The sequence below is a fragment of the Podarcis liolepis genome, assembly GCF_965112155.1.
Source record: "Podarcis liolepis genome assembly, chromosome: 8".
Taxonomy (NCBI): domain Eukaryota; kingdom Metazoa; phylum Chordata; class Lepidosauria; order Squamata; family Lacertidae; genus Podarcis; species Podarcis liolepis.
In genome coordinates this window covers 61,624,288-61,643,600 of record NC_139560.1, presented here as the reverse complement: position 1 = coordinate 61,643,600, position 19,313 = coordinate 61,624,288, and the positions used below count along the sequence as shown (strand labels likewise).

The following is a 19,313-nucleotide window of genomic DNA, read 5'->3' as shown; positions in this document are numbered from 1 at the left end:
CTGCACAGTTTCTTCACTCTAGCAGAATTTCAGATGGAAAAGATTTGGACCTTCATACAAAGGAGTATTGTCGAGGGCAAATTTCAGCACGACTGACCGAAGAGAGAGATGGATTCCGAGGAAGCTTTCCCGACTCCAGCTGGTATATTCGGAGGAAAACTTCAACCTGTGGGGTAGAATCCTTGATAAAGCGAATTACTCGGAGCGCATGGTGCACGTCCTTATACTGCTCCTTTCGGCATCGCATCACAAACCCGTGAGATTCATGGTGAGGCGGAAGAATTCCTGGAAAAAGAAGAGAGAGAAAGGAAAACTAGGTTTGCATGTACTTGCACGTTCTGGTGGAAGGTTAGATCTTCTGACAGCAGTTGTTGTTTTTCTCTGATCAACTAAGTACTATAAGCCCTGGATATAAGGAATGCTCAAGAAATTAACAAATATGTGAGCATTAACTAGTCCTGTCCCTGATGTCATGCAAAGGCTTCTTCAGTGGAGCATTCAAAACATGGATTGGCTTTCCTTAGCATTACAGTAAGCATATGTCCAAACTTGCCCTTATGTTTCTAATGAAGAATCTACGTTCCCCATATCATCTTACCTAGAAGCACCTTCCACACAAGGATCCGATACATGGATGGGAGAGGAAACCTCTGACTGAATGTGCAGAGCTTCTCAATATCTGTGAAGGGAGGTTTAAGAACAAACACCATTTTAGAACTCGAACGGCGTTATGAATCATCTCTGTTGTCAGCAACTGACACCAACCAGGACACATCTGTAAGTGTACAGCACCAATCATGCTTCTAGGAGGCATCAAAGAATCATTCGGGCTTTTCAAGATTAACAAACCCAATTTAAAACACATGCTTTTTCCACTTTTAGTCCTTTTGCAAAATGAAAACCGAGCAGCAATGTTCAAAAGATTTATGGTAAAGGGTAAAACAGTTTGTAGGAGTTTTCGGTAGATTCATCAGCTGTTGTCAATTAAAGGCAAATAAATTTGAAACCACAAAATGGGTGCCTTTTTGAAATACAGTGGTACCTTGAATGGCTTGGCTCCCAAACAAATCGAGTCCTGAACGCTGCAAACCCAGAAGTAAGTGTTTCGGTTTGCAAACATTTTGTGGAAGCCAGACATCCGACGCGGCTTCCACTTGAGCACAGGAAGCTCCTGCAGCAAATCAGAAGCTGCGCCTCCATTTTTGAACCGTTTTGGGAGTTGAACAGACTAAGTTTGAGAACCAAAGAACCACTGTACTGGTGAAGTGTAATAAATAAATGATAATTGAACAAACACAAAGTTAACTTTTTTAAAAAACGAAGCCATCTTTAGTGTGTGTGCATATGTGTGTATGCATTTATACACATACACATAAATACACAAATATACTGTTTATACACACATGCATATACATATATGCATTCTCAAGTTCAGTAACCCAACAGAACTAATAACTAGTACAGTTCCAGTTTTTTAAATAAAGAAGTATCCCCCAGGCATGTGGAATCTGTGACTGGACTACAACTCCTATAATCTCTGACCATTGGTCATATTGGCTTGGACAAATGGGAGCTGGAGTCTCAGAGCAGTTGGAAGTTGCCCACTCCTACTGTACTACCATACAAGTCATGGCTTCACCCAAAGAATCCTGGGAACTGTAGTTTGGTAAAGGTGTTGAGAATTGTTAGGCGATCCATATTCCCCTCACAGAATGAAATCCCCAGAACAGTTTAATGCTTAATTCCTTTTTCCCTGGGAACTCCAGGTACAGTGGTGCCTCGCAAGACGAAATTAATTCGTTCCGCGAGTTTTGCCGTCTAGCGAATTTTTCGTCTTGCGAAGCACGGTTTTAACGGTTTAACAAAGTCGCAAGACGTTTTCGTCTTGCGAAGCAAGCCCATAGGGAAATTCGTCTTACGAGGCAAATCGAAAACAGAAAAATCTTTCGTCTAGCGAGTTTTTTGTCTTGCGAGGCATTCGTCTTGCGAGGTACCACTGTATTGTTGCGTTATATTACTATTTAGATAGCTTCTTTCAGTTTTTTTAAAAAATAAAGGCAAGTAACAAAGAATAAGCACACAAAATCGAATACAAACAACAATACAAATTATAACAATTCAAAACAAAAAAAAATAGCTAATCAAAAGTATTAAAAATCAAATACATTTGGCTTCCTTCAAAAAGGGCCAAGGGCACTCCCTACAAAAAGATGTTAGAAAGAGTAAGGCAAACTAACTACTGTAGTTTTTAGGAGTCTTTGGGAAGTCAGGACTGTTTAAAGTGGAAGTACACTGCTTTAAACGTATAGTGCAGATAGGTCCAGAATCTCTTTCCATACAGTTATCTCAGGGAAAGCTGGAAACAGAGGAGAGATCATTCACATTAAGTCTTAGGCTACACTCCACATGTTGTGAGAGTACAGAATGTTTTGTGTGAACTAACAAATAGGTGCATTTATTCACACACAAGTGTGTGTGTATCTATTCCATTCCCAAAAAAGGCATCGCATAATCCTCAATTCACACAAAATATTCTGCCTTAGAGGGAAATGAGAAATGTTTCCATGCCCTTGTGGGTAGAATATACAGACTGAGGCTGAGTGTAAGCCAATCTGGGAAGAAAGCAGAAGTTACTCAGGCATTGGGATAGACAAATCTGTCAATTTTAGTTCTCTCAATTTGTCATTTTTCCAGTTTTGAATTTGGTTCTTCACATTTCTGCTGCAATTTGTGATTATTATTTTATTTTTAAAAATCCCTATGAAAATTCAACATTTTGGTGCCAATTTCACCTAACGAAAACATTTTGCATGCAGTTTTGCAAATATATAGAGTTTTGTATGGAATCTTCTCCAAGATGCATTTCTGTACACACTGCTTAGCTAGAGAACCACACTGCAAAATTCAGAAAAATGAAAATTTTGACATGTGCTATGTGTTTCAATTCACATATTGTTTTGGAAAGTGCAAACTTGACAAGTTTGCCTGTAAATGAGAAGCAAGCCTCACTGGGTCAAACGGGCTTTTCCTTCAAGTAAACACGCACAGGCTTGCAATTAAGTGAGCTCAAACAGAATGTGTGATATAAAATGGTCTTCTACCAAGCATACCAAGCCGATCATCTTTCAGAAGAATTTCCAGTGATTTCTTTTCTTCAACACCACGAAATCCTACTTTTTCATAATACACCGATCGGAAATTTCTCTGAGGGTCCTCAGCCATGTTTCAGCCTGGGGAAAAACCAGATAATTAGTCATGATGGCTTTCAAAAAAAATAAAGTATTATTATGACTACAAAACAATGAAAAGTGCAGTGTTCCTCTTTCAGAGCTTCAACAGTGCAGTGTGGACTCTTCCCCAAAGTTTTCAGGCTCCCTTTCATGGTCCAAGCTCCCCTCCATGACCACTGCAATGCAATGCAGGAATATTTTACATATTACAGTGGTGCCTCGCAAGACAAAAAGAATCCGTTCCGTGATTCTCTTCGTCAAGCGGTTTTTTCATCTTGCGAAGCAAGCCCATTGACGGATTAGCGCTATTAGCGGATTATCATCTTATCGGATCAGCTGATAAGCGGCTTAGCGGCTTAGAAAAAGTGGGGGAGGGAAAAAAACCCGCAGGAACTCGCAAGACATTTTCGTCTTGTGAAGCAAGCCCATAGGAGATTCGTTTTGCGAAGCACCTCCAAAACAGAAAACTCTTTCGTCTAGCGAGTTTTCCGTCTTGCGAGGCATTCGTCTTGCGGGGCACCACTGTATAAACATACAGTGGTGCCTCGCAAGACGAAAATAATTCGTTCCGCGAGTCTTTTCGTCTTGCGATGTTTTTCGTCTTGCGAAGCACGGTCCGTCGCAACTGCACCTCTTCAAGCGGCTTTAAAAAAAAAGCGCAAGACGTTTTCGTCTTGCGAAGCAAGCCCATAGGGAAATTCATCTAGCGAAGCAACGCAAAAATGGAAAACCCTTTCGTTTAGCGAGTTTTTCGTCTTGCGAGGCATTCGTCTTGCGGGGCACCACTGTACTTAGAAATAGATTTTCAGGTGCCTCTTGAAGACTTGTTCATGGCAACAGTCCTTTGTAGCTGTTTAATTCTTTTATCAGCCAGTCACTTTAATGATTATCTGCGCTGTTTTAAATTGCATTTTGTTTTAATCTTGTACATCGCCTTGAATTTTAATACAATATATGGTTTTAATTTTGTTTTAAATGTATGTGCTGCTGTGTTTTCCACTGCTTTTACTATACATCACCTTGATACAATTCTATGGAATGCAGCTAAGAAAATACTATTTTTTTTACTAATATTTTATGTTATGGCATTATAAAAATACTTTTGTGTGTTTATAAATACATAATTTGAAGCTAGAAACTTCCTGAACAGCAGCCATATCCAAAAGCGATCTGTTGCAGCAAAAACAAAGAGGTTTTTGTCACCTTAAAAGGCTATTCATTTTATTATAAATTTTTGGGTTCTGGAGTAATGCATTAGAAATGTGCCAGAATGCAATCCTAACCATATCTATTCGGACGTAAGTCCTGTGGAATTCAATCGGGCTTACTCTCAAGTAAGTGGGGTTAGGATTACAGCTGCACAGAGCTATCACATCCAGGCAGCCGCAAAACATGTGTGTTATGTCAGCCTGGAGCGTGTGTGTGTGTGTGTGTGTGTGTGTGTGTGTGTGTGTGCTTGGGGGGGGGGAGTATAGTCCCCTGGCAACTTAAGTAAGTTTACAATTTCATAATGGCGTAATCGTTTATAGGCAAAGGGTCTAGTGCATTGTGTGCATGGAGCTTACTTATTGAATTTGCCAACATGAACAGTTAACAAGTTTAAATGTCTGCTTTCAACAAATCTGAGGCAAAGCTTATTAAAAATCTAATGCAAAATGGTCATTCCTCCACATTGCAAAAAAGCTCACTAGCATCTTAAAACCTTCCTTACTTATTTCCGCAGAAGAGAAATTTTTTAGCCAATATCCACCTAACAAAAGGCTGATATGTAAAAAAAAAATCATGAAAGTAAGTACAAGGAGATACTAGACGCTTTTGAATCTCTGGCTACAGGACAGAAAAGTGAGGAATGGAGGAACTGGGATGCTATTTGGAGGATGAGGTGGAGTGAGAGAAGATGGGTTTGTAAACACTTGGGAAGCAGCAAATGAAGGCAGCGGTGCAATACCAGATAATATATTTGCAAGAGAAGACGTTTAGGTTTGAAAGTGTGGCCCGGGGCTCAGTGGCAGAACATTTGCTTTGCCAGCAGAAAATCCCTGGTTCAGTCCCTAAGCATTTCCAGGTACTGCAGGGAGAAACCCATGTCTGAAACCCTGGTCCCGGCAACTCATAATATGAGCTAGGTGGGTCAAATGCCTGACGATGCAGCAAAACAGTCTGAATCATAGGATCACAGAATTGTAGAGCTAGAAGTGACCACAAGGGTCATCTAGTCCCACCCCCTGCAATGTAAGAATATTTTGCACGCCTTGGACTAAGACCTGAAAGGCCTGGGTTCGAATCCCTACTCAGCCATGAAGCTCGCCATGAGTGACTTTGGACCAGTGGCTGCTTTCCTCTCAGCCTAACCTACCTCACTGAGTTGTTGTGAAGATAAAACTGGGTGCGGGTGGGGGTGAGGGCGAACCACGTCTCCCACCTTGAGCTACTTGAAGGAAATGGTGGTATGGAAATAAAATAAACAAACGAATGAATGAACGCTGCGAGTATAGGAAGTTAAGGGGCGTCAATACGCTACAGGAGATGAGGGAGTGCTGGAAAAAAATATAGACGATGGTGGGGAGAGAGAAGCAGGTAAGAAGGCAGCGGCCCAGAAATGGCACGTGGGAATGGGGAGCTGACAAGAACGGGTGATGCACGTGAGGAGGAGGAGAGCGCGAGGAGGGCTGGAAAAAGCGGCGGCCAGCTTGGGCACCACAGGGAGGGAGAACCCCGGGCCACCGCTATAGGAACCGGTGAAGTAGGTGCAGAAGAGGGAGGCGGCAGCAGAGGTGGCGCTCGAGGGTCGTCAGGAAAGCGGAGAAGGAAGCAGGGAAAGGGGGCGAGGCGGGAGAGGGCGCTCGGGCGCCCGGGCGCCTCTCCCAACCCGGCGCGCAAACCTGCCTGTGCAGAAGGGGCCGGCGAGCAGCGCTGAGCTCGCTCTCTGCCAGGGCCGCCGCGACCGGCCGAGCGGCAACGACGACTCGGCGCGAGGGAGCTCCGCCCGGCTCGGGCCGCGCAGCCGCCGGCCCGCCCAGCCAAGGGGTGGGGAAGGGGAGGAGGAGGAAGAAGTCGCGGCGGCCTCGGAGGCCCTAGAGCCGCTTGTTTTCCCCAACCCCGAGGCGCGAGCAAACTTGGCGTGCGTAATATTGCTACTGGAATTTTGTTGCACTAGAGACGCATCGGACTGAAACAGCCTCATCCGACCTAGGAGTCTTCAATTTGTAGCTGCAAAAATCTGGAGGGCACGAGGTTGGGGAAGGGTAGACTAAAGGCGAAAACCTTGCAGGATATCGGTTTGACTAATCCTTTTACTGGCCTACTATTTCCACGATGTAAGTTTAAATCTGCTTATTTATGAGTAAATCCTACCTAGTGCAATGGTATTTACTCCCAAGGAGTAAAAAGTGGGCCACTTTTTAACTGTTCTAGACAGCAAATTAGGATTTCAGATCGCTTGCCCTACCCAAAACACTACCCACCCGATTTTGCTAATACCACTGGTCCAACAACACAAGGAGCAAAAGTGGTAACCCAAACTATAAGGACACCAGTCACACTGACAGCATACCAAGTGGATCTCAGTTCTGTTACAAGCTGCATTGCTGCTGAAATTTAACCATCTGCAGCACAGCCCTAAGCAAACTTTCCTGGGGCTGGCTGGGCAAAGCCTGCGGCTGTATGAGGCCCTTCTCTCAATGTATATGAAATGCCTGCCCCATAGAAGCCCTCCTAGTCTTGTCTAGATCAGTGTTTCCCAACCGGTGTTCCGCGGCACACTAGTGTGCCGTGAGATGTTGCCTGGTGTGCCGCGAGATGTTGCCTGGAGGGAGGCGGGCGAGGGCGTTTGCTTCCCGGAGGACTTGTGGGAAGCCGCCCCTTCCCTGGGCGACGCGCCGCCTCGCGACTCTGGAGTCAGTCCCGAGGGCTCTCGGAGGGACTCGCGAGCGACGGCGCGGCGGCTCCGGGGCGCGCTCAGCCGGGCCGCCGCGCGCCCCCGCTGCAGCTGCCCGGCGTGGAGCGCGACGCGGAGCCGGCCGGGCTTGGAGGCGCCCAGGTAGGGCCGAGCCGGGCGGGGGCGGGGAGGTCTCGGTCTGCTGCGGGCGCAGGAGGGCGAGCGGGAGAGGGGGAGCCGTCGGGTCTCCTGGAAGGAAGCGAGGCGGCGGCTGAGGGGGATGCAGCCCCGTCCCCAGCAACAGGCGCTCCTCGAAGTGAGGCCACAAGTCGGGGCTCGGACAGGGCCTGGAAGCAGCGGCTCCGGCTCTTGGGAGCGGAGAAGGGGACTTCGAAAGCGGCCTGGAGGAGAAAAGCCCCGATGCAGCGAGAGCGGGGAGCGTGCTGCCTTGTCCAGGCCTCCTCGCTTTGTGCCGTCCGCTGCCGGGAGCAGGACACGGGGGCTCCTCGTTCGCATGCTTTCCCGGGTGATCGGTGAGGGTTAGGGTTAGGGTTAGGGTCCCTCAGTCCCTCGCTTTGCTGCCTTCTCCTCCCCCCACCCCCAAAGCTTGGAGGTTCCCCGGCAAGGGGGAGGGAAAAAAATTGAAAACTTTCACTTTCGTGCGTCCCTCCCGGCGTGACGCTGCACGCTGACATCACGGGGCTGTAATGGTGGTGTGCCTCGAGATTTTTTTCATCAAACAAGTGTGCCTTTGCCCAAAAAAGGTTGGGAAACACTGGTCTAGATGCTGTTTTGGGGAGGCTGCTTGATGTTTTATCATCCATGTCCACAGTTTGGATACCAAGACACGCAGGTGCCTTATTTAGATGCCTAAAGCTGCAGTTCTATATAACACTTTCCAGGGAAATAAGCCCAATAGGTTTTCCTTTACATCTTAGCAAACATGAATAGTATTGCCCTGTAAATAAGAGGCCCAGTGATTGGCTATTCTTAAATGTATTATTACGTTTCAGAAAATCATCCTGTCACAGTCTTCATTTTACTTTATTTTTAAAACAAACCTGCTACATTCTTTTTTGTTACAAAAAGAGCTGGGGTTCTGCTCATTTTGCAGCTTATGAGACTTTTGCTTGAAAGAGACAATAGGTGGCAGACTTGGATCAGCTTTTCTTAAGTCTACAATGAACAGAACATGTTTAGCTGGCAGCTGTTGCTCAACCCATTATGGACTCCTCCTGCTGTAACAAACAGGTTTTATTGGTGTCACAAGATTCATAGGCTGGCACCCAAAGAGCTGCTCAGGCATGCCTATGTATATCTAATACGTTGAGGAGGTTTTTTTTGGGGGGGGAGGGAGGGATTTCACAACCCACTGGGGGCAGGAAGGAGGGAGACAAAGTGCTATCCTCATTTTCAAACCTGGTTTGGGAGAGGAATAATCAATAAATGCAAGTCCCCCTGGTACAATAGAAATAGGTGCATCTGGTACAACTCAAATTAACCGTCATATTTTTATTTTAGAAGTATTCTGACAGAGAGGCATTATTCTGCCTTAGTGGCAGAATAACATGACAACCCATCCAGAAAGTTATTAAAAGGTACTGAAAGATATTGCAGACAAGAGAGAGAGCATAAAGGTGGATGAAATTCAGTCCCAAAGGACACCCTGTAATCTGCAGCTAAAGCCCAATCTTAAACATGGACACCTGCAGGTTAATCAACATTGGAATCAATAGGACTCATTTCTCAGTGAACACTGGTATGGACTGGGCTGTAAGAAGTATTGCCACATTTCCCCATCCCCTTGAGAAAAGGCCCCAAGCTTTCAACAACTGCATAATGGGTAGAAGATAAAAGCTCAGAAACATATATTGCACTGGGATGGCAATCCTAAATCTTAGCTGCCATTATCTTCCAGATAATATTTTATTATAATTTTATAGCCACATATTTTACTGTTTGCTTCTGTTGTGGCCAGATCTTTATTCATTTCTGTACTAAGAGCAAGTACGTGTTTTTGTGTGGGGGAGAGAAAAGGGTGAAGCAAGGTTAACTTCATCACACACAATCCCTTCGGATTTGCTCTCATTTCTGGCTAGTGTTCTTCTCCTAATTAGCTGCTAATTAGGTAATTGGGCCTAGTTCCACACAGCCCCTCTGGCAACTTTCTCCAAGATGAAGCCGCCTCTTCCTGTGTAGACTGAGGGTGTTTTTGCAGTTCCGCAGTCTGAATTTTGCTGCTGTTCACATCCAGAGCAATTCAATATACAATTCAAAAAATTTAACACATACACACACCCATTTCCTAGAATATAACTAAAACATTAACTCATATGCAGGCAGCATGGGAGCTGCTTTTAGTGTTGTATATGAAGAAAACATACAGTACTAATATGTCTGTGCCACTGTAGATAAAGGCATTAAGATAGTTAACCCAAGGTTTAAACTATAAAGCATACCGTGAGTTTTAGTTCCAAAAATAGGATGTGTACTGTACACTGAGCTGTAATCGTCTAGGCATTACAACCTTAATTTGGTTTAATACTCATTCCCCCCTTCCCAGGGAACATTGGAACTACCCTTCTGAGGTAGGTCAGGCAGAGAGAGACTGTGGCTGACTCAAGGTCACCCAGTGAACTTCCTGGCTAAGGGGGGATTTGAGCCGAGACCACCCCATAGCTGTCAACTCTCAGATTTGAAAAGAAGGGATCAGCAGCCTCAAAAACAAGGGATCAGCAAGCTCACCTGTCCCAGAGACAGTCTACGGGATATCTAACAATCCAGGATAGCAGTGGGAAGCAGCGGGAAACGGCGCTGGAATAAGGGAATTTTCCACAAAAAAAGGGGAAGGTTGACAGCTATGGACCACCCAGATCCTAGTCCAGCACTCTAACCACTGTAACACACTGGCGAGATTTGCTAGCGGGGATGTAACATTTTCTACCTGCATGTGAAAATTAATTGGCAGGGCATAGGGGAAGGCGATGCGTGGTTTACTGAGTTCAGCTACAGTGATGCTTACACTAGTTGCCCATTTCAGGTGTATTTACAATTTTGGATGTTCAAAGTCTGAAGAGCCAGTGGGTCTTGCATACCCTCCAAGTTTCCCTATTTTCCAAGGATAGATCTGGAATTGCAAAAAGCCATCCTGGCTTCTGATCAGATCCCAGAATGTCCTTATTTTCCCTGCCAAGCTCGGGGAAGAGGATGATCCAGCGCTTTTCCCGAGCAATGGGGTGGCAGAGAGAGAGCATCCTGTTGCCGCTACATGGCTGCCACTGCTGGCCTCCTTCCCTGAGCAGCTCGTAGCGGCTGCTGGAGAGGAGGGTAAGGAGGAAAGGCTGTCGTTGGCAAGGCCAACCTTGCATGACACACCAGCCCTGAGGTGCTGGCAGAGAGCAGGGCCACCCTAGGAGAGAAAGGGAAGCAGAGCAGAGTGCAAGGAATCTCTCTCTCTCTCACACACACACTTTGTGCATCCGCATCTAGTCTGGAACCTTTCTAAAACTTATTTCTTGGTGTTTCTTTTTGTAAATCTACCAAAGAATTAAATAAAATCAGGGTTAATTGCTTTTTTTCAGGACAGTGGAGGGTGTGTGTGCTGTGTCCCATTGGTGTGGTGGAAATGGTCTGAGGGGACAAAAATGGGGGGCAGAAGAGGGTTAGTTGTGGGGAGTGATAAATGTCCCCATTTTCATCTGAGGCATGTTGGAGGGTATGGCATTGCATAGTCGTTAAAGAGTGTCGGACTAGGACCTGGGAAAGAAGGATTTAAATCATTACTCAGCCAGGAAGTTCACTGCTTGACTTTGAGCCACTCACGATCTCTGGACCTAATCTACCTCAGAGTCGTTGCTGTTTGTGAGACCTAGCTGCAGACTCCTCTTACTATCTGCCTTTCCTAGCCCAGTTACTTCCACTCACCAGATTATTTTCTATGCCCAAAGCGGGAAGACCAAAACATATCAGCACAAAAAAAATGACCCCCCTCCTTTCACTGGCACACGGGTCTGTCTCCCTGCCAGCTGGCTCCTAGAAAATGTCGCTGGCTTTCAAGGTTTACAGAAGAGTTTTGCATCCCCTATAGTTATCTGCAGAGTCAGATAATTGACCATGTAGCTCAGGACACTAAAAGGCAGTGAGTATCCCAAAGCTATATTGTGGGATGGCAGAAACTGAGCCTGGGATTCTTTTGCATGTGAGGATTTAACCATTATAAATCATAGACTTGGTTTTCATTATGTGGAACTCTTTGTGTTCTTCCGAGACTCATTCCTCCAAACAGTAGCATTTTCCAGTGAACTGGAATACTTTTTGGGTGTCCCAGGTTGCCAATGGGAATCTTGTAGGCTACTTTTGACAGAGGTGGGGAAATAATTCATTGGAATACTCCATTTCAAATGCATTTTTCCACCATGCCAATAGCAGCAGCCCAACTTGCATAAATTAAGCAGCTGAAACTTTCCTAATCACTTTGCCTCTGTGCTGGAAAACAAGCCATTCACTAGTTTAATTTTTTGTAAGCTCCTCTGAGGGGGACATAAGCCCTGCCCCAAAATTGGCAACTGAAGGCGCTGATTAGGGTGGCCAGATGGAAAAAGGAGAAAAGACTTGCACACCTTTAATTGGCGTGCACAATTGAGCCCTGTTCTCATACTGATGTTAGCAGAGGAAGAAACAATTCCCAAGTGCACAAAACAACCAGAAACTGCCATTAAAGGTAGACCCTGGACATTTATTTACTTTTTAAAAAGTCAACCAAGTAGCAACCCAACCATAAAATTGGGCAGGAAGGTTAGTTTGGGTCTCCTGCAGTAACTCTGGTCACCACATTTCAACCAAATGCTCAGCTGTGCCTTATTGCAATTGCTTTTTGCATCTTCACACACATCCAAGGCAGCTTACAACATACATCTCAATAATATTAAGATTAAACCTGATCAACAAGAATGGTAGCAGATTTAATTTGCTTACATGTTGTTGCTCCAACACGTTCCATGCTGCTGACAGACGCAGAGCTCCCTTCTTTTTTTGGAGTTTCTCATACCAGCTGGATTGACTTTATGGGGGTTTGAAATCGCACTCCTTTTCTGGTACGGCAAAGACTGGCTTCACTTTCCTTCCCATTGTGCAGAGTCTGAATTCAGCAAGTCAAGGAGTCACATATGGGCTGTTTTCTCTCCATCTGATGGCCTTGGCGATTGCAGTTAGTAGCTGCAGGTGGGTGGGAGGCATTTGTGTATCAGCTGAAGCTGAACAGAGGCACAATGGAGAAAAGCTACTTCCTCTCCCTCTGATTAACAGCTTGACACCAGCAGCTGACAGTTTATCTCCACACTGTGAAAAAAAATCCTGCTTTTTGCCTGTTGTGTTGGTGTTAAAGACACATGAGCAGGCAATTTTCTTTCCTGGTTTGTTTGTAAACCCACCAGTAACTGCCCATATATCTTTATTTTTTTAAAAAAATAGAACCCTATACACACACCTTTACACTTTGATAACCTTACGCCAATTCATCCGTCATTGTTTTTAGCATTTCTGTTCTGTCCATGTTTACTGGCTTCGCCACTGATGCCATACTGCAATTGTATCCTATCCATACAGCTGCATCGCCCAGCACTTGTTTTTATTATGTTACCCCAGGGTTCTATTGAGAGTTAATGAGCTCTTGCCTCAAATATTAAAGGAGCCTTTGAATTAGCACAGAAAGATTGGCTATAAATATCCATACTGGCCATTGCAGGAAAAAGTGTTGTGGAAGCATCTGCACAAGCGTGTCTGCTTTCTCCAGCTTGAGCCCCTTTGTTGGCAAGAGAAGCTCTGTTTGGAAAGCTGATGGCAATCAACTGTATTTGGAGCACCTGTAACTCCTGGCCAAGTAGAGAGGTTCTCAAACCCCTTTCCTTAGGAAAGCCAACCCCCAACCCCCAACCCCACTTAAGGCAACAGCCAGCCAATATATGAGTCCGTATCCCCAGCTTAGGCCTATTTGCATGCCTCGCAACCAACATATCTCACCCTAAGAAATGGGTAAAGGTTTTGAGCATTTCCAGACAACCTGTTTATAGTGAGCGTTTATTCCAATTTGTTTGTGGGGAGGTTAGACAATGGATCAAGCAAGCATTACCCCACACTTTCCAGCACATTTCCTCATCACCTTTCTTATCATAAAAGATCAAATCTTTGGGGGATGTGGTTTCTTTTCACTAATAAACATATCTTTGTGCACACTTTCCCCCAATGTGTGTTTTTTCTGTACACTGTTTTGGTTGGAGAAGTGCGAATTTTCAAAGTTTTGTTTTGATTCATGTATTCATGTTTTGATATGAAAATGAATTAGGTAGGTTGGTGTTAAAATGCAAACTGAACTAATCCCCCCCCCCCAATCCACTTTTCTGAGTAACAATGATGTTTCTGGGAGTCTTCTGTGCCTGCCCAGTTTAGCCTACAATCAGAGAATCCTGGAATGTGCTAGAAAAAAGTGGCAGCTCTTTAAAAGAAGGCTAATGCCTGGCAAAATTAGTTCCAAATCAAGGAATGGAAACCTTAATTGGGTTCTGAGCTAAGACAAAACACAATCAATGTCTCTTGTTATACGAGCTCAAGCTTTAGCTCGGTAAACCTCTCTGATGGCACAGCTGTTTTGCTCCATGTTGAGGAGGTAATTGATGTGAAGAAGCCACTGTTGAGTGTCTGGCTGAGAGTTTCTGAAGCTGATATGTATGATGGTCACTGGGCTGCAATGATATGCTGCAGGCATCTGGCAAGACTCAGATTAAACTTTCCCTAACCCAATTAAGTTGGGGAGGAGGGGAGTTATATTGTAGTGTTACAGCATCCATCACCACCCCAAAATGGTAATCTCTAGGATTCATCCATTATCCCACACCACAGCCTCACACAACTCTGTTCCATACAGAACAGGTGAATAATATTGGGTTGTTAGTGATTGACTTACATTTTTCAGCAGAAGTTTGGGGATGGGCAACCAGTTAAAACCCTTTTCTTACCTCTGTGCTTCCCTTCTCTCTTCTCCACCCCCCCAAAACCCGCCCCCCCCAACTTTCAGAAGCAGGAATATTGGCTATTTCATTCAAGTCTGTAAAATCAAACTGGTATACCTGTAAGAGATGGCAGGAGAAAACTGAAAAGCTATTTCACTGCAGGAAGAAAACACAACTGAGGAACAGCCGACAGCTGCAATCCCATTTCCTTTTATGTCTTTATTCACTGTTTAGCTTCTCTTTATTCCAACAGTGCAAATATGTAAGAACAGCGGGAAACCCATGTTTTAAGCAGCACATATATGCTCATGGCTGGCTATAACTAACTACATTCCCCAAGCAATGGAAAAGGAACACACGGATATCATCCTTTGAAGGAGGAAGAGGACAGACTTTGCTGCAGCCGAGAGCCACAAAATGCAACTTTCCATTAAAAGTAGCCAAGCTGTCAAAATGCTAGAAACCACCACAGGCCTTCCCTTTGCTTTAAAAAATACTCCCATATCCTCTTGCTATAATTTAAATGCGGTTTCGTTTTTGCTATCTACAGTATATATAAAATATAGACTCTGTTTTATCACACACTTTTTGTTTGATAAATAACTTTTAAAATATCTACTGTACATAAAATGCCCATGCAATGACATTTTGTATATACCTAGTTTGCTTCTCTCTCTCTCTCTCTCTCTCTCTCTCTCTCTCTCTCTCTCTCCTGTACACACACACACACACACACACTTGTAAAACACAATAAATATATACAGCAATAAATGTACACTTGGATTTAAGGTTAAAAAAATAAAAACAAGGCATCATTTAAGATCCAGATTAAGTAGAGGGTTGCAATTAATCACTGAAAGATGATGGCATGCTAATTCTACACATAAGAGGATTTATAAAACTGGGTACTCTATTTTCCTCTCTGTTTTTTAACATTGTTAGTGCACCACCCTGACCGATATTCAGCATAAAAGAATGACAGGAAAACAAAGAGATTATTGAATTGACTACATCTTTCCGCAGTGGTACAAAATGACACCAATAAAATGGATGGGTAATCTTTAAAAAAAATGAGAATCCTATAAAATAGTATAAATGATACAGTTAATATGCTAGTCATTCAAGTGCTTTTCAAGAGGTGGTGGCTGGAAACACAGCAACACAAATGGAGAGCCTTTGATTATTTGTATTGTCAAATCGTACAGAACAGTGTTTCAGTTCTCAGATTTCTTGGAACTTGCAACCACCCCTTCTAAGCTTATCCTCCCTTCCGTGATCTGATGCCTCCAGTGCCATCTAGCAGAAATCTGCTCCTCTGCCCAGAAATCTTATATGCACCTTATGTGCATCCTGCTGTTGCACACCACAATCAGGGATGGCTAGTACAGGTAACCTTTAGTAGGAGTGCTGTTGCCCACTCTTCCTTCATTTCATCTTTTAGTCTTCCATCTACTGCTCCAAATGCAGGCAACCCCTTCAGGTGTTGGAGAAGGAAGAAGGAGAGTCTGCATCAAGGCATTGATCCAAAAAAAATATGTAACTGGAATTCAATGATGCAAGGAAGTAATAAGATAATGTATTAACTACCTACAAAGAAGTGAAATGGACTGAATACATTTAAAGTCCAGTAGATACCAAAAGGAAAGGTAAACTCCTTTACTGTTCTAGGAGTAAGTACCCAGTTAGATTTTTTCAGTGCAAGCTTCCATGTCATCTCAGTGATGATGTGCAAGCCAAGAAAAAATTATCTAGTAGCTGTTCAGGTAGCAGTCTCTACATCTCACCTAGACTTTGGACAAATCATGCTCTGTTTTTGTGCAATTTCCTCCTAAAGCATGTTAGGTTTTGTTGAAACCTATGCTTTTAAAAATCTTGTCCTAGTGTGGGCCCTAAAGACCAAACCCCAAGTCAGAAAAAAAAGAGTCCTGTGACACCTTAAAAAAACGATCAAGTTTTTGTAGACCGTGCACGCCTTGTCTGATGGGCTACTTTGTGCATCTAACAAAGTAAGCTTTGGTCCATGAAAGCTTTTGCACAGTACTAAACATGGATAGCTTACTCTGTTAGAGCAAGGTGCTGGTAACACCAAGGCTGCAGGCTCGATCCCCGTAAGGGGCAGCTGCATATTCCTGCATTGCAGGGGGTTAGACTAGATGATCCTCAGGGTCCCCTCCATCTCTATGATTCTATTTTAGTTTTGCTATGGCAGACTGACATGGTTGTCTCTCTGGAATTTATCAACAATCCGAGAACATAAGGAGACTGGCTGGTCACCCTGTAAGTAATTTCCCTTATTTCTCTGCAGATTGTTGTGCGTCATATTGAATTCTTCCAGGGCCCTAGGAGAAACATGCTGCTATTTTGGAGCTGCATGTATTTTTTAAAATATACATGTTTCTGTTTATGTTTCTGTTTCCTTGAAAGGGGGGGTGGGGAAGTCCAAACAAAACATAAACCTTCATTATTAACTATGAAAACCAAGCTGCCAAATTTTCCAGGTCACACAACACAGTCATACCCAAAGTGTTCTTATTCTATGAAACTGATACAGGTGCATGGGTTACTGAATGATGCAGTAATCAATTAGCATGCTATTATCAGCGGGACTGCAAGTGTCCATGTCAGAAGCCAGCCAGTTTTGCTTTCTGCAAGGAAGGGGCTTTCTGATAAGTCACCAGCTTTGCAGCCTGCTAACTGGTGAGGAATGTCTCAAACTAGACCTCCCCAAACCTTTTATTCACAGTAAACACAACTGCATCAGCTATGCACCTGTAGGATGTAAATGGATGCTGTTCTACCTTCCTATAATGCTATTTTGTAAACAGCTAATGCAAGTTTCTCTTTAACAGAATCTCGAACAACTATCAAAGCAAGCATTTTGAACGCATCTAATATTTCAGCACCAACTAGGCAATGTGGTTTAAATAGCAAGGATTTATTCCCTATATTGTCTTCCTTGTCCAAGGCCTGAGACACATGGCATGTTTTTTTCATTAGGAAAGAACTGCAATGATCCACTTTTTTCTGAGGTGACAAAAAAAACCCCAAAACCCTAGCAGTACAGAGACATTCTGCTCCTGCGCATTGCTTCGCTGATCAAGTAAGCAGGGCTCAGCTCTGGCTCCTCAGTCATGATCGCAATGTTCTGCCATTCACCCAGCTGGTTCGATTTTTTAATGGTGTCCACCACACACAAAGCATAGAGACAGTCATCAAAAGTCGCAGCCATTGTGAGCGGCCGCCCGTCCCAGGTCCGCCTGTCATCTTGATCCTCAAACGCTTGACGGACAGCCTGCACCATCTTTATAGTTCCACGCAGGTATGGGGAAGGGATGTCGCTGAAAGCCTTTTCGGGCAGCAGGGCATTGCTGACAGGGGTGGAATCCTTCAAAAGGAGCTCTTTTTGTGGCGAGCTGTTGCTCTGCCCATACAAATCCATGCCTATTACAGTCAGCCTCCCGCTGGAGCCCACCACAACAATATCTTGCTTAAATTCCCCGGGCACGTTGAAGTTGAGGGTGACGGTGCAACACACCCCGCCTTCCAGGACCATCTGAAACGTGCAAAAGTCGTCGCTTGTGATTTGGCGGATTCCCTTGATGTAGTCCGTCTGTTTCACAAAGGTCTTAAGCAGCCCGTGTACTTTCACAGCCTTCTGGCTAGTGAGGAAGGTCAAGAGGTCAATGATGTAGGTACCAACCGAATGCAGCCCCCCGCCCCCCATCAAGTCATCGCAGCTCCAGTTGTATTTCTTCCCCAGCAGGCTCCCGCTGTGAACTTGTACCTCGCACACAAGCAGTTCTCCAACGTAGCCCTCTTGGATCAGCTGCTTCATCTTCACAAAGGCAGGCAGGAAGCGGAGGACGTTGCCCATGATGCTCATGAGCTTGGGGTAATAGTGCGCAGCTGTCATCATCCGAAAGGCATCCAGTGGAGTGGCTGTCCTGTCGCAAATGACATTCTTTCCAATCCCTGTCAGACATTGGAGAGAAAGAGTAGGTGAGGTTAGGACATCTCATGGCCCTACAGTCTACTCAAGTAATCCAGAAAGGTTGAATCCATTTAAATATATATAAAGGTAAAGGGACCCCTGACCATTAGGTCCAGTCATGACCGACTCTGGGGTTGCGGCGCTCATCTCGCTTTATTGGCCAAGGGAGCCGACGTACAGCTTCCAGGTCATGTGGCCAGCATGACTAAGCCACTTCTGGCGAACCAGAGCAGCACATGGAAACGCCGTTTACCTTCCTGCTGTAGCGGTACCTATTTATCTACTTGCACTTTGACGTGCTTTCGAACTGCTAGGTTGGCAGGAGCAGGGACCGAGCAACGGGAGCTCACCCCGTCGCGGGGATTCAACCCACCGACCTTCTGATCAGCAAGTCCTAGGCTCTGTGGTTTAACCCACAGCGCCACCTACGTCCCTCTTAAATATATATATGGGGGGTTAATCATTAACGCACAATCGTTGCTTTTCTTATGGTTTCCAGAAGACACAGTGAAGATATTCCATTTTAGTTTCACTTACAGAGAAAGTGGTGTGAGCTGAATTCAGGGCTTCTTACCATCACAATGTGCAAACAGCTTTATTTCTTGGCATGCAAGAAAATGTGATGCCACTCTGAAAAGGCTGACTATGGAATTAACCTCACAGAAAATAACCTGGGTATTATCTCAAGGGTTATAATTCATTTCCTTGCATGTGTACTGCCTATCCATTGAATTCTCTAGCCATATTTCCATCATTACAATAGCGATGTTTTTCAAAAAAGTTTCTGAATATATACTTTGAATTTATTGTACAGACCATAGATTTAAAGCACATTCCCCTGCCTGCAAAGATTCCTGGGAACTGCAGTTTACCCCTCACAGAGCTGCAATACACAGCATACTTAACACACTACAGTTCCCAGGATTCTTTTGGGGGAGGGTGCTTGCAGTGTCCAGTGTGTATGCAGCCTGTATCTCTTAAAACTAAGAGTGTTAACTCCAGTTCATGGTCACAGATACTACATTTTACATAGACATTCCTGTCATCTCCAAAAAGAGGCATAATTGAAGCAAGCGAGCCCACCCAACAGGTCTAAAGCCTCTTCTAGTTCAGCATGAGCTATATCATCTCAGTAAGATTACCAAACAACCCTTTATTTAAAGCAGGCCACCCCTGATTTAAAGGAGTGTTCCTTATTTGACAGTATTGCC

At 44.5% G+C, this 19,313-nt stretch overlaps 2 protein-coding genes across 7 annotated transcripts in view; both read right to left on the bottom strand.

Moving 5' to 3' along the window:
* Positions 1-6,218, bottom strand: part of LOC310714308 (TBC1 domain family member 7-like) — a 41,982-nt gene extending 35,764 nt beyond the window's left edge. For 3 of the 6 annotated variants that reach the window (XR_014529624.1, XR_014529625.1, XR_014529626.1), the window contains exons 1-3: positions 3,111-3,260; positions 599-679; positions 98-285 (exon numbers count right to left, since the gene is read on the bottom strand). Coding sequence is in view for 2 of the 6 variants with exons in the window: in XM_083519683.1 (XP_083375809.1) it covers positions 98-285; positions 599-679; positions 3,111-3,222 (381 nt within the window). In the remaining 4 variants the exon portion in view is untranslated. Of the gene's footprint in view, positions 1-97; positions 286-598; positions 680-3,110; positions 3,261-5,586; positions 5,605-6,116 lie in introns of those variants that run through there. The other 3 variants (XR_014529623.1, XM_083519683.1, XM_083519684.1) reach the window with 2 other exon arrangements.
* Positions 6,219-14,305: 8,087 nt separating this feature from the next.
* Positions 14,306-19,313, bottom strand: part of GFOD1 (Gfo/Idh/MocA-like oxidoreductase domain containing 1) — a 45,158-nt gene continuing 40,150 nt past the window's right edge. The window contains exon 2 of the mRNA XM_083519567.1: positions 14,306-18,083. Coding sequence (XP_083375693.1) covers positions 17,164-18,083 — 920 coding nt within the window. The 3' untranslated portion in view covers positions 14,306-17,163. The remainder of the gene's footprint in view (positions 18,084-19,313) is intronic.